This window comes from Geotrypetes seraphini, chromosome 12 (genome assembly GCF_902459505.1).
Source record: "Geotrypetes seraphini chromosome 12, aGeoSer1.1, whole genome shotgun sequence".
Taxonomy (NCBI): domain Eukaryota; kingdom Metazoa; phylum Chordata; class Amphibia; order Gymnophiona; family Dermophiidae; genus Geotrypetes; species Geotrypetes seraphini.
Genome location: NC_047095.1, coordinates 49,068,366 through 49,082,737, shown reverse-complemented (window position 1 = coordinate 49,082,737; position 14,372 = coordinate 49,068,366). Strand labels below are relative to the sequence as shown.

General features: G+C 43.0%; 1 protein-coding gene across 9 annotated transcripts in view; it reads right to left on the bottom strand.

Annotated features, from left to right (window-relative positions):
• Positions 1–14,372, bottom strand: part of DOCK7 (dedicator of cytokinesis 7) — a 287,050-nt gene that overhangs the window by 218,444 nt on the left and 54,234 nt on the right. For all 9 annotated transcript variants that reach the window (XM_033917249.1, XM_033917242.1, XM_033917240.1 and 6 more), the window contains exons 10-12: positions 12,186–12,266; positions 7,000–7,168; positions 4,985–5,127 (exon numbers count right to left, since the gene is read on the bottom strand). In XM_033917249.1, coding sequence (XP_033773140.1) covers positions 4,985–5,127; positions 7,000–7,168; positions 12,186–12,266 — 393 coding nt within the window. The remainder of the gene's footprint in view (positions 1–4,984; positions 5,128–6,999; positions 7,169–12,185; positions 12,267–14,372) is intronic.

Genomic DNA, 14,372 nt, shown 5'->3' with positions numbered 1-14,372 from the left:
ATGAGAAGGACAATTGTTCCGCCAGCGTCGGTCTGTGGGACGGGCTGGAGGAGGAGGAGGCCTCCAGGTCCGTGGACATCGGGGAGTGACAAGGAGAATCGGGCACCAGTGTCTCCTCGTACTCCGGGCCCCTCGGGGGGGACACCTCTGATGAGGAGTATCCCCTACGTTGCAGTTTTTTCTGCGGTGACACCTCCGAATGGCGTGAGGAGTGCCAGGATGAGTGTCTCGATCGGTGCCCGTCTCGGTGGCGGGACGGGGATCGGGATCGTCTGTGCATCGCATGGTCTCCCGAGGCCCCCAAGTGGATAGGGCTGGAAGCGGTGGATCGCAACTGGGTTTGCGATGCGGGTTCTTGCGATGCTACCCAAGTCTGGTAAGGAGTACGGAAGAACTCTTCCTGACTATGCCCAGGGCTTCGAGTATCGATCGGAGGTCTGGTCCCATGTTGGCGCGGAGGCGTAATGGGTTCTAATGGCGGCATATCGGTAATCGAGGTTTGCCGCGTGGGCATCGCCGCCCTCCCTCGTTCGTCCTCGTCGGTTGTCGAGGTCGAACGGTGTGGGGGAGGGGGAGGGGGCGGACCGCCCCTTTGGACCGGTACCGGGAGGTCACCCTGTATGGCAGCGATGAGCCCGGGTCCGATGGTCTGCATGAGCTCAACGAATTGAGCTTCCAGCACGGACCGTAGCGAAGCCGATAAGGAGGGATCCGCACCGAAAGGGGGTCCTCCTGCACGGACATCGCGCTCCTTCGAGGCCGAGTGCTTCTGCTTAGTAGCTTTCGGCACTTTGATGACCATTGGTGGCACTGTGGAAGGAAGAGGTACCTGAGCAGAGGAGACCGGGGCAGGCACCGACGTCGAGCTCGTGGATGGTGTCGGGGTGAGCGATGCCGGTTTCACCACACTCGATGCAGGAGTGGTCGATGCCGGTTTCGCCCGAACCGGGGAGGTATCAGATGAAGTGGAGGCTGAGGGATCCTTAGCTGCGTCCATCTTGAAGATCGATTCCCACAATAGGCAACGCCGCTTGAAAGAGCGTGCCGTAAGGGTAGAGCAAGGCCCGCACGATTTCGGGATGTGGTCAGGGCCCAAACACTGCAAACAGCGCCGGTGAGGGTCCGTGAGTGAAATCGCGCGTTGGCACTTGCTGCACTTTTTAAACCCGGTGATTGGCCGGGACATAGGCCGGAAAATCTCCGCCGCTAGGTCGAAGCCAGTGGGCCTGAGCCACGTGGCCGGCCCGTTCGACCTGCCGGAGGAAATAATCTTTTTTTTTTTTTTTTTTTACTGAAAAAGAAAAGTACTGTTAACTGTAATTAAAAGAAAACGAAAACGCGGACAAGGAAGGCAAATTTAACTGAATTCAGCTAGCGCATGAAGAAGTTGAACTTCTCAGCTCCGCGGAAAAGAAAGAACTGAGGAGACACGCCCGGATCTCCGGGTAGGAAGGCACCGGCGCATGCGCGGTGCGGGCATCTAGAAACTTTAAGTTTCTACAAGCAACACGTGCTTGTGAGACGTCCGTACCGGGGCTCTGTCTGATGACATCACCCACTAGTGAGAATACCTGCCTGCTTGTCCTGGGATAATACACACTACACCCAAGGAAAACAGACCCCTGTACAGCTAGCTGAATTTGGAATACCTTCAAGCCTCCAACATCTGACACCACCTCCTAGTTAAAAAAAATACATCCATTTGCAGCAGCATCCTTGATAAATGCTCCACTCATTTATTAGCAAACGCCACAGATCACGTCATATCCTGGCTGACCAAACTCCTAAATAAGCTACTATAGCATAGCCAACTACCACCTCAAATGGGTCATATTGCCCTCACTCTAGAGAATGACACGGTGAAAAAATTGGTCACCGTCACCGCCCCGTCCCCGTCTCACCATCCTCTGCACCGCCCCGTCACCGCCCCGTCACCGCCACTGCCACCCCATTCACCGCCCCGTCACCGCCACTGCAACCCCATTCACCGCCCCGTCACCGTCACCGCTGCATATATAAAAGCCTCAAACGGGTACGATTTTAAATACTTTTCTTTAGCTACGGCTGCAAGTCTCCCCTCCCCCCAGCGATCACGGCAGGAGGGCACCCAACCCCTCCTGTAGACCCCCCCCAACGGCCCTCCCGACAATCGCAGCAGAAGGGTACCCAACCCCTCCTGCCGGTCCTCCCAATGGCCTCCCCTAAGATCGCCGGCAGGAGGGTACCCAACCCCTCCTGCTGGACCCCCCCCCCCAACGAACCCTCCCACCCCGGAACCCCCTTAGTCTTACTTTCCAAGTTGGACCGGACGGCTCCTCACACGTATGGCCAGCAGGCTTGCCTCCGTCCAAATGAGGCGGGCCCGCCCCTACCCTGCCCAACCCACAGGATCCTAGGGCCTGATTGGTCTAGGCACCTAAAGCCACTCCCGCTATAGGAGGGGCCTTAGGTGCTTGGGCCAATCAGGCCCTAGGATCCTGTGGGTTAGGCAGGGGAGGGGAGGGGCGGGCCCGCCTCATTTGGACGGAGGCAGGCCTGCTGGCCAGACGAGCGAGGAGCTGTCCGGTCCAACTTGGAAAGTAAGACTAAGGGTGGTGTTTCGGGATGGCGGGGTTTGTTGGGGGAGGGTCCGGCAGGAGGGGTTGGGCACCCTCCTATTGGCGATATAGGGGGCCGTTGGGGGGGGCCGGCAGGAGGGGTTGGGCACCCTCCTACCAGTGATCATAGGGGGGCTGTTGGGGAGCTGGCAGGAGGGGTTGGATATCCTCCTGCTGCGATCGTCGGGAGGGCCGTTGGGGGGGGTTGGGGTAGGCAGGAGGGGATGGGTACCCTCCTGCCGGCGATCGTCGGGGGGGGGGCGGGTTCTATTGGCAGGAAGGGTTGATCTGACAAATGAGGAGCCAGTATATTGGGGGGCGGAGTCAATGCGGCAACGTGCAGGTGAAACACAGGTAAATAGCGGTTCCTAGAAGGGGGGACATTGGCCTGCGGGGACAAATCTATTCACCGTTTTTGCGGGCGGTGAAAGGATTTGTCCCCGCGTCTGCGGCGATTTGCTAATGAGGTCACCATAACCCGCAGCCAAACCGCAGCCACGCAGCGGTTCGCTGCGGGGATCGCTCCCCGTGTCATTCTCTACCTCACTCCTGTTTCAAAGACCCAAAACACAGATCTCTCAAATCTTTCAAATTACAGACCTATCAGCATCCCTATACTTAATAAACTTCTAGAAGTACATATCTGCAAAAACTTTCAACTTAAATCAAAAAATTATCTTGCCTTCATCCCTCACAGTTCAGGTTTCGCTCACAACATAACACAGAATTACTTCTATTAATCTTAACCACCAAAATCAAAAAAACCTTAAGCATGGAACACCAGACAATTCTACTCCAATTTGATATATCAGCTGCCTTTGACTCAGTCAATCACCACCTACCTTTAACCAAACTAAATGAAATAGGCACAGAGGGCACTGTTCTAAGCTGGCTCAAAGATTTCTTACAGAATAGGAAATACCTCGCCTGGAAAGATAGAACATTCTCCAGAAGATGGAATGCAACCTATGGAGTCCCTCAAGGACTGCCACTCTCTTCAATATTATACAACCTCTTCATGAGTTCCTTGGGTCACATTAATTTCAACAACAATGAATGCTTACAATCTTATACAATCCTCCTGCTCATCACGATCAAACACACCACATGTGATGTCTCTCAAATATATACAATGGCATAGACAAAATACATATCTGAGCTACAATTAATAAACTCAAACTAAACACAACAAAAACCAAAATCCTATGATTTCATAACACCTCGCAACTGTTACACTACCCTCAGGAACCTCTCTAAATACAGTCAAAACCTCTAAGGTCTTCGGAGTTATATTTGACTCTACCCTATTTTATGAATGCCAAATCTCCAACCTATGGGAAAAAAAAATCTTCTATAGCATGAGACAGCTAAGACTAATCAGATCCTTCTTCCATGATCATCAGTTTTCCATACTGACGCAGATGCTTATGCTATTCCCAACAAGACTAGTATAACTCTCTATGCTGGCATTAAGCCTACTCTCATCCACCACTGATACAAAATACAACAATAAGATAGTAATATTCAAACTGAAAAAAATATTATTCCATCTCACCTTACTACAGAAGACTACACTGGCTGCCTATTAATGGCTCGCATCATCTTCAAACTATCATGTGTAATGTTCTACATCCTATATGCAAACTCTGCAGAGCCACTTATAAACCTTTTCATCAACTTCTGGTCAATATCAGCCAGAAAACTTAAAATATTTCAATTGATCTTTCCCTCTCCCAAAGGTGTAAAATAGAAGCATATATTTAACTCACTACTCACCTACCTTGGCACTAAGAACTGGAACAATCTTCCAATAATTATCAAAACAGAATCTAACTATCCCAGATTTCAAAAGAAACTGAAGACTTTTCTTTTTGAGAACATATACTTCATCAATGCTTAACAAGTATGCTCTTCCACAGCAACCTACACAGCATTTCACCCTTCCAGAAATCGCAAGAGCTCCCTCCCCAAACTCTACAAAACATAATTGCACCAATCTACTTGTATTTAACTCAGTCGTATTGTACTTCAAACTGCTGTACTGTAATTCTAATGACAGCTCAATGTTCCCCTCTATTGAATGATTACTACATCTCCTATCTCTGGTAACTACCTCAAAGTATACTGCTTACTTTATATTTCATTGTTGTAACTCCTAAACATAATGTAAAACTCTTGATTTGTAAGTTGCTTTGAACCTAGAGAGACACAGAGCAACCCAGAAATTAAAGATTAGATAAGAACAGTATGGTTGTGCTAACATACAGTGCTTTGAGGGCATTGGTGTTTTACTCTGACCTGACATACATTTACACTAAGGCATTTTTCACTCTTCTGAAGTACTAGCAAAAGCAGAAGATATCAGTCATGGTGAGTGTAATTAATACCTGTTTAAAGAAGTTTGTCACAGTTAACGTGGCCGGTCTGAAACTAGTTAGGTTGCAAGCATCATCTCCGCTGGTGGTTCGCTCTAATGAACGCCTTCCAACAATACTGGAATTCCTTCTCTCTGACCAAGATCCTTTACGTTCTACCCAAAAAATGAAAGTGGAAGCATAAATAGTGAGCTTAAATCCTACTGGATATTAATTTCTGAATTCAGTGGTAACCTAAAGAGGAAGTTAGGTTGAAACAAACATCCATCCAAGTCATCAAAAAGCCATTCAGAAAACTATAAAGATGGGGATGACACTCTTCACCTCTCATTACAACTTTTATAATTATAAACAAGTAAAGAAAGAATGTTCTTTCCATTAATTTTCTGGTGAGAAGATCAGATAAGCTATGGGGAAACAGTAAGGAGATTGGAGGGGATGTATACTGTGAGGAGAGAATAGTCAGTGTATGGAGAAAAGATGTGAGTAGATTATCCCTTCTTATCCTGATCCTGGATCTGCCATTTCTCTCCCAGCCTCAATCTCTCATTTTTCTTCTCCCCCAGGTCTCATCTTTCATCTGCTCCCTGATTCTTCTTAACCACCTCTCCTACTTGCCTACTCCTACTTTCCCTTACCACCCCCCATCCCTGAGCAACTTTCTCCTTTCCCTATCCCCCCATCTTCCCTTTCCAATGCTAAGATCTCTTTATATACCCCAAAAGTCCAAATAAAGTAATTGGAACACATTTATACATAAATTATGTGTGTAAAAACTCCCTGTATACCTTAAAAGTATGTAGCCTCTTTGAAAATTGCTCCATATATGAAGCAAGGTATTTCAGCACTCTATCACTGGGCATGAATTATTCCTTTTACCATGTTCTCATTTTGGTTTCCATGCTTTGGAGGTGTGCAAAAATTATGTAAGACATCAATGAAGAGGGGATTATAATGGGGTTCCCTGAAATCCTTCAAAAAACATTAGCTAGACCAACAGATAATTTTGCATATCATCAACTGGCCCATCGTATTAGCTGTTTATCACAGGAGGGACTCCAAATCACACTACAGTAGGATACTGAGGTCCAGGTTTGAACAATTAGTTTGGGGGGGGAGAGGAGTGGAATGTGCATAGTGGCTATATGACAGAAGATGGTGAAAACAATTACAGAGCAGATGAAGAAAGTCTATAAACTAATTTAGTCACAACATATAATTTAAAAACTAAAAGCCAAGAGTTTCACCCACAAAATGTCTGTGTCAGGGGCTTATAAGGACCACTTGGTGTTTTCAAAGTGTCACCTACTTCAGAGAAATTGTTCTCTCCAAAATAGCAGCCTGTAGATGACACTGTTTGAACACACCACTTATTGTGGTGAAGAAGTTTACAGACTTTCTTCATCTGGTCTGCTCTTTGTTTGCAACACATTGAATAATGAAGTTACTTACCTGGAGTAGCAGATCTGAAAAAAATGGTAAGGCATTGCAATCTATATTAGAGAATGACATGGTGACAAAATTCATCACCGTTCCCGTCCCCGCAGATAACTGCGGGAAATAATCCCATGTTATTTTCTAGTGTCTATTTCAACCTCGGTCCTTCTACACCAGCTTTCTTCAAAGCAAAGCTTGCGGGTCAGTAGTTGTGGCCATTCATACTCTGATTCTTATGTGAGCCAAGGATAATGAAGCCATTGTGACATCACTGATGTGATTGGCTCTTAGGCACTGGTGGAATGAGGCATTATGACATCACAATATCTGCTCTGGATACCAGAGACTGTCATTCTGTAGTGTCTGTTTCAACCTCAGTCCTTCTACACCAGCATTCTTCAAAGCAAAGCTTGTGGGTCAATGGTTGTGCCCAATTATACTCTGATTCTTCCCTCTCTCCTTAAAGAACGACATGAAGATGGTTTCCCGCAGTTATCCGCAGGGACGGGAACGGTGATGAATTTTGTCACCGTGTCATTCTCTAATCTGTATATAGAGATAAAAGTAATAAAAAGGCAAATCAAGAATACCTCCTGGTCCAATTTCAACTTCTGTCGTCGAGTCTCTTTCCAAACTTCCTGCGCTGCTGACAATATTCATTAAGTGAATCGCTGTCCAGGCAAACGGCATGCGATACTTCCCCAACCTCTGGCAAAACTGATCTGCTTGGCTCTTCAGTTTCTCCAACTTCTCCTTATTCTGCAGCAGAATATTAAACACACTGATGGCATACCGACACTTCTTATCTAAACAATAACATTCATCCATCAATATTGAAAATAATTAATTATGCTTAAAGAAGAAATAGAAAAGCAAATCCTGCTGCAAAATCAACAGATTTAGAGATTACTCATATATAGGATTTCCTTGTTTCCTACAAGTCCAATCTCAACAGCAGCTGCAAAATTTGAATTTCTCCACAAAATCATGGTAAATCAGCAAACCTTGCACTGCCTCCTTCTGTCTCATAACAAACACTGTCGCCATCCTCTATTTCGACACCCCTCTTTCTTGGGCTTTCCCCTCCCTCTTGGGCTATAGCACCTCTCATTCTCCCCTCTGTCAGGCCAAGATGCTGTCCTCCATCTTGAAAAGATATAGCCCTCCTAAGGCAGGCAGCTGACAGTCACTGCCACAGGCTTGCTTCCAGGGCTCCTTCCGGCCTACTTCAGCTAGTAGATAAAATCAAATGCTAGCATTCCTCTCAGTTCCCAGACACTGAACTGTGTAACCCAATGTATCTCATCATTTTCTGATGTGATAAACTCTCAGAACAGGTAAAAGTGTCAGCACTGTGCATCTCAACATTAACACAAGATACAAAGAGATCCAGGAAAAGATGATGAAGTGCGATGGTGTAGGAATGTGTAAGGAGGAGGAGGAAGAAGAGGTTTATAAGAGGGGAGGAAATCTCAAAGAAGGAAGAAACAGATAGAAGTAGTGGGGTGAAGGAAAAGACATGAAAAATAAGGAAAACTTGTGCATGTAGAGGAAACATAATGTAGGGAGAGAGAGAATGAATAGATGAAAAGGGGGAAGAACAGGAAGAAAGAGAAAGAGAGGCACTGGAAGAGGAAAGAAAGGGCAAGAGAAATGAGGAGTTGAGACCAAGACAAAAGTAAGGAAGTAGACAAACTGAGGGTGAAAGGAGAACAAAACAATTCTGAGAGGATAGACAGAAGATGAAAGGATGAAGAGACAAACAGCAACATTCTGTTACTGAAGAAGATGGAAAGAAGGAGAAAGAAAACAGGAAAGGAATAAAGAAAATTTAAAGTAAATGTCGAAGAAAAAAAAATCTGATATTTTATGTGGAAATATTTTAAAAGCTTAGACCTTTTTTTTTTATTTTTGGCATATTGTGCCAAAAACATTTCACGCTCATTTGTGCAATTCTACCAGAGAATGAATCCTAAAAATTATGAGGTCAATCAATATTCAGCTGCAGTGGCAACCAGAGTAAATTAACGGCTCCTTTTATCAAGCCGCGCTAGCCGCTACTGCCTCCTCTTGAGCAGGCGGTAGTTTTTAGTTAGCGCGTGATGAAAAGTCGCACGCGTCAAACCCTGCTAGCGCGGCTTGATAAAAGGAGCCCTAAATGCCATACATTTAGCAGCACTGAATTATCTGGATGGTAGTAGAATTGTTTATAAAAGGTAAAAATAGGTGTTTATTTCTAGTTAAAGGTTTTCTGAGGGTACAAAAAAATCTGTTGAGGGTTTTTTGTGTTTTTTTTGTGGTAGGAGTACTATTACTGAGAGCCTTTCCCAGATAAATAAAATACATATGGGCTCTTTTACCAAATAGCAATAAAATCAGCTTGCAGTAGCCTCAGTGCGGGTCTTTCCCACATGCCGAGACCACTTTTAGCACTGCCAGTAAAAGGAAGGATTTTTCTATTTTTCAGTGATGGCCACACCCTAATTTCCCCATTAGTGCGCGAGCCCTTTCCGTCATCTAGCAACTGGCATCACAATTCAGGAACAGAAAACTTTGGCTGGTGGAAAGTCAAATAAACCAACACCTGTCCCATAACCCTCTGCAAGTTCCCAAGTTGCAGATGTGTGTGAGGCAAAATATTAGTCGGGCTATAGCCCTGGTGCTCCACCCATTTCCACTGCCTATGACACAATGCAATATAATGCACATAAAGACTCTTATCCCTTCCTGATGTTGAGGACAACCAACTGAATGGGCAGGGAATGTAATTGGGAATCTCCATTTTCACACATCTGTCTTATACTATTAGCTTTAAGATATTAATACAGCCACGTAGCACTAAGAAGAACAGGATGCCTGAGGTGATATAATCACTTTAATGTTGAATTGCTGTCAGACTCAACACGGCGGTGTTTTGGCCTCTAGGCCTGCATCAGAAGTCTTAGACAAAAGAAAGGATGTTACACATCTGAATATCTAGATAAAAACAAAAGCAAATGAGTTTGCATTACAGTCAAATTAGTCACTCAGCGTGCTGCCAAAGCTCTGTTAATCTTAAACGATCCAGACTATTTATAGTTTATTATTTATAGTCTGCCTTTAAGATTCACAAGGATGAATCAAGAACCAATTCTTAGTTTTCTTCATATTTTTGTGATTAGAAATGGTAGCATGTCTTCCCATTGTTGTGGGCTTGGAAAGGAATTTTGTTTGTATGTATAAATATTGTCAACTATGTGTAAGAAACCTTTTTTTTCTGGTATCATCTGATATTATAATTATTAAATTCGTATAAATAAAAAAATAAATAAAAATATATCATTCACCTAATATAGAAAAACCATTAGTCACCATATTCTCCATCCAGGGCATTAAGATCAACACAACAACAGCTTTTGACTATCCCTTCATTAAAGATAATAGGAACTAGAAAATCTACCATTTTCTCAGTTATAGCACCCAAGCTTTGGAACAATCTACCTATTTATATTCGTAATGAATCTTCTTTAGACAAATTCAAGCGTTCCTTAAAAAGTTTTTTTGTTCAAGGACGCTTTTAAAAAATAGACAATACCATTTTATAAATCACTAAACTTCTTAGATCTAAACTAGATTACTGTATAGATTACAGATACATCCTTTCATTTTTTTTTTCCTCCCCCTTTTTTGTGTTACCTACCAAATGTGCTCCCCGCTAAATGTTTTCTTTGTCTCTTTAAAAATTTGTAGTTCATCCCCTTCACATAAACAAACCCAATCTGTCTTACAGTGCATTCCGCAAATCGATCAAAACCGCCCTATTCGCAAAATTCACTGACTAAAATTGTCCCCTCCCTCTCTAGGACTCCCCTCCCTGAAAACACCTTTCTTTCTCTCTCTCAAGAAGCTCCTCATGTACTCATATATTCGCTATTCCTAGAACTCCAATTCAAATGGAAGTTCTAAAAAAATACTCAGATATTCTTTACCCTCCGAACACCAATCTGTACGTAACTTTCCCTTCTACACTATTGTATTATATTTAGACTCATTGTATGGTATTGTATTAAGACTTATCAAGACTTAAGTATTGTATTGTATTTAGATCTATTATATTGTATTGTATCTAGACTTGTTGCATTACATTGTACTGTATTGTACATAGACTCATTGTACTGTATTATATGTTGACCTATTGTATTGTATTGAGACCTCTTGTTATTCGCTGAATGTCCAGCCTTCTTGCAATGTAAACCGCCTAGAAGTCGCCTGACTATGGCGGTATAGAAAAATAAAGTTATTATTATTATTATTAGTCACCTTCCGTACCCAGTTATGTATTAGAATGGATAGAATTTGACTGTAACTATGTAAAAGAGTTTTGTTCTGCCCCCCATTTTTAAAATGTTATACGCTTTGAAGCTTTTGATATTGCGTACATAACAAAAATTTAATAAACTTGAAACTTACAAAATAAATAGCCTTTCAACAATTTCTTAAAATTCCACAAATCTTTCTGCTGTCTAATATAGACTGGAAGCTTCTTCCATTCAGTAGGACCAGCACTGGAGCAGACCCCTCCTTCTTACTGTTTCCAAATGAAGCTTTTTTTCCTGTTGGTTACAATGTGAACAGTTTGTGTGCAATTAAGGGCTCCTTTTACGAAGCCGCGTTAGCAGCTTTAACGTGCGTGACTTTTAATCACACGCTAACCCCCGCGCTGGCCAAAAAACTACCACCCGCTCAAGAGGAGGCGGTAGCGGCTAGCGCGGCCGGCAGTTTAGCGTGTTAAACCGTTACCGCGGCTTCGTAAAAGGAGCCCTAAATGCCAAGCAACTACTTGGGTTGTTAATGCGAACTTGTTTGCTTTTGTTTTTATATAGTCATTTAGGGGTCCTTTTAGCAAGGCGCGGTAGGGGTTTAACGTGCGGAATACTGTGCGTTAAACCGCCTGCCGCGCTATTCGCTAACGCCTCCATTGACGAGGCGTTAGTTTTTGGGTTGCCGCAGGGGTTAGCGCGTGATGAAATGTCCAATGCGCTAACCCCCGTAGCGCGCCTTGATCAAAGGAGCCCTTAAGTCTTAATATGAAACATCCTTTCTTTTGTCCAAGACTCCTGATAAAGGCCTAGAGGCCGAAACACGGCCTTGTCGGATCTGATGGCAATGAAACATTAAAGTGATTATATTACTCTGGTGTCCTGTTCCTCCTGGACATCTTTACTGTTTGTGGTATCCTATTGCATGCTGTGGAGATTTTTTCTTCCGCTGTGTTCTTATTTACCAGGTAAAAAAATAAAAGGAATTGAACCCGAAATATCCACAAAGAAGAAAATCCAGAGAAAACAAAAAAAAATTATGTGAAGTGACGATGTTCCTAAATTGACTTTATTTGAAAGTGTCAAAGTTCCAAAGGTACGCTGAAATCATCCACATAAAATAATTCCATCCACATAAGAGCCTTCCGGCTCACCACACATTTGTTTTCCACATACTCACCTTTATAGGACCCCCAGGGATCCCTGAAGAAGACTTTTTGTCGAAACGCAGATCGTGTTGGGTCCTGTATCCCTAGGTCCTTTAAGGCTCTTATGTGGATGATTTACTTTTATGTGGATGATTTCAGTGTACCTTTGGAACTTTGACACTTTCAAATAAAGTCCATTTAGGAACATCGTCACTCCACAGAGCTTATTTACCAGGTAGCATTAGACACTCTTGCTAAAAAAAACAAAAAAAAAAAAACCCACCAAAAAAAAAATCAATCAAACAGAGAGGGATATGAACTCATGCTTACTTTTGCTGTGTCTGCTTCTTTGAAAATCATATACGGCTCCGCACACTCGCCAATATCACCTTGCTGCAGCACTTTTTCCAGCTGTGACAAAAAAAGAAATCAAAATAAACACTTGCAAAGTGCTAGCGAGCACGGAGTTAGTGTGCCGACTGTTCTGGGTCCCTTGGCCTGACGAAACATGAAGCAAAATGCGGGCGGGCCTTCGTCAGCGGTGGACCATTAATCTGGCAGAGATCAAGCGTTGAACACAGTGTTTGGAAGAGATGAGTGAAATTTGTTCCCGGACATTGGAGTTTGAAATGATTTGAATGAATAACAGTACAGTATTGCTAATTTGAAGAGGAATAAGGGGTGTGTGTGGAGAACATAGTAAATAAGGAGGGGTTTTTTGCCTACGAGGTGGTTTCCCTTTCTGGTATTGCCTGCAAGATAAACTCTGGCGGCATACGGGAACCTGAGGCTTTTTTCCTTCTTTGAAAGTGGTTGAATTAAGTCATTCCCCTTACAGGCAGAGGTAGTTTAAAGAAGAATTTATAAGTGTTGAACTATAACATTGAGGGATTTATTTTTTGGATGCATAGATTTTCTCAATATTCTACAGTTTTGTTTTGTTTTTTGCTTAGAACCCCACTTATCTACCCTTCTCCTGTAGATTTTACGGCTTCTTTGGATGTAAATCGCCTTGAACCTTTTTGGTATAGTGTAATTAATAAATTGTTAATTAGATTAGATTAACACCATTCTCTGTCTTCTATCTTTTAACCAGCTCTTAATCCATAATAGGACATTAACGCCTATCCCATGACTTTTTAATTTCCTCAGTAGTCTTTCATGAGATATTTTGTCAAATGCCTTTTTTTTCCCCAAAAAATCTTTATTATTTTCAAAACTTACTGTAAGTGTAACAATAAATACCACATTTTATATATCAATAACACACTTAATATTCTATTGATATCCATTACAGAAATAGTCCCCCCTCTCTCCTGAACAATCATAATGTAATCACACAAAATTTCTATAAAGCACCCCAATATATCTGAATTCATAAATCTAACAGACCCCCATCCTCCCCTCTCCCAGATGTGCATGACATAGGGAAAAACCTTAATTAAACATTACAGTATTTTGGTAATGGCTCCCAAATCTCCTGAAATTTCTTAAAATTCCCTTTCTGAATGGCTAATATTCTTTCCATTTTATACAGATGACGCAATGAATTCCACCAAAAACGATAATTAAGCCTCGTCCAATTCTTCCAATTGCTCGTAATTTGTTGTATGGCAACTCGTCATTATTCAAATGCCTTTTGGAAAATCCAGATACACAATAATCAACCAGATCACCTTTAGCCACATGTTTGTTTGCTCCTTTGAAGACACATAGTAGATTGGCGAGGCACAATTTCTCTTGATTAAATCTTTGTTATATACATATAATCCATGATTATGGGCTCCTTTTCCAAAGGCACGCTAAAATGCTGCGCGTGCTAGCCGCTACCGCCTCCTCTTGAGCAGGCAGTAGTTTTTCAGGCGGTGCGTGCGCTGAAAACGCTAGCGCACTTTTGTAAAAGGAGCCCTATATGTATATGCTCTGTGTTTTGTTCTTTATAACAGTCTCTACATTTTGGGCTCCTTTTACTAAGGTGCGTTAGGGCCTTAATGCGTGGAATAGTGCACGCTAAATTGCCGCGCGCACTAGACCTTAACGTTAGCATTGAGCTGACGTTATTCTAGAAGCGTACTGCGCGGTAATTTCGTGTGCGTGCTAAAAACTCTAGCGCACCTTAGTAAAAGGAGCCCTTTGTCTGGCACTGACCTCAGACTCACCAGTCTATGATTTCCCAAATCACCTCTGGAACCCTTTTTATGTATAAATTTTTATTGAGCCAAAAACGGTAAAGATACAGAGAGTACAAATAGGCATCAAAAAGGATCAGTTTTCAGGATAGGAATACAAAAGAACCCCTCCCTACCCTCCCTATGTGAAACCCTTTTTTAAAAATTGGTGCTATATTGGCCACCTTCCAGTCTTCTGGTACCATGCTGGATTTTAAAAGATAAATTACTAATTACTAACAATAGCTCTGCACGTTCATTTTTCAATTCTATCGGTATTCTGGGATGTATACCATCCGGTCCAGGCAATTTGCTACTCTTCAATTTGTTAAATTGTCCCATTACATCT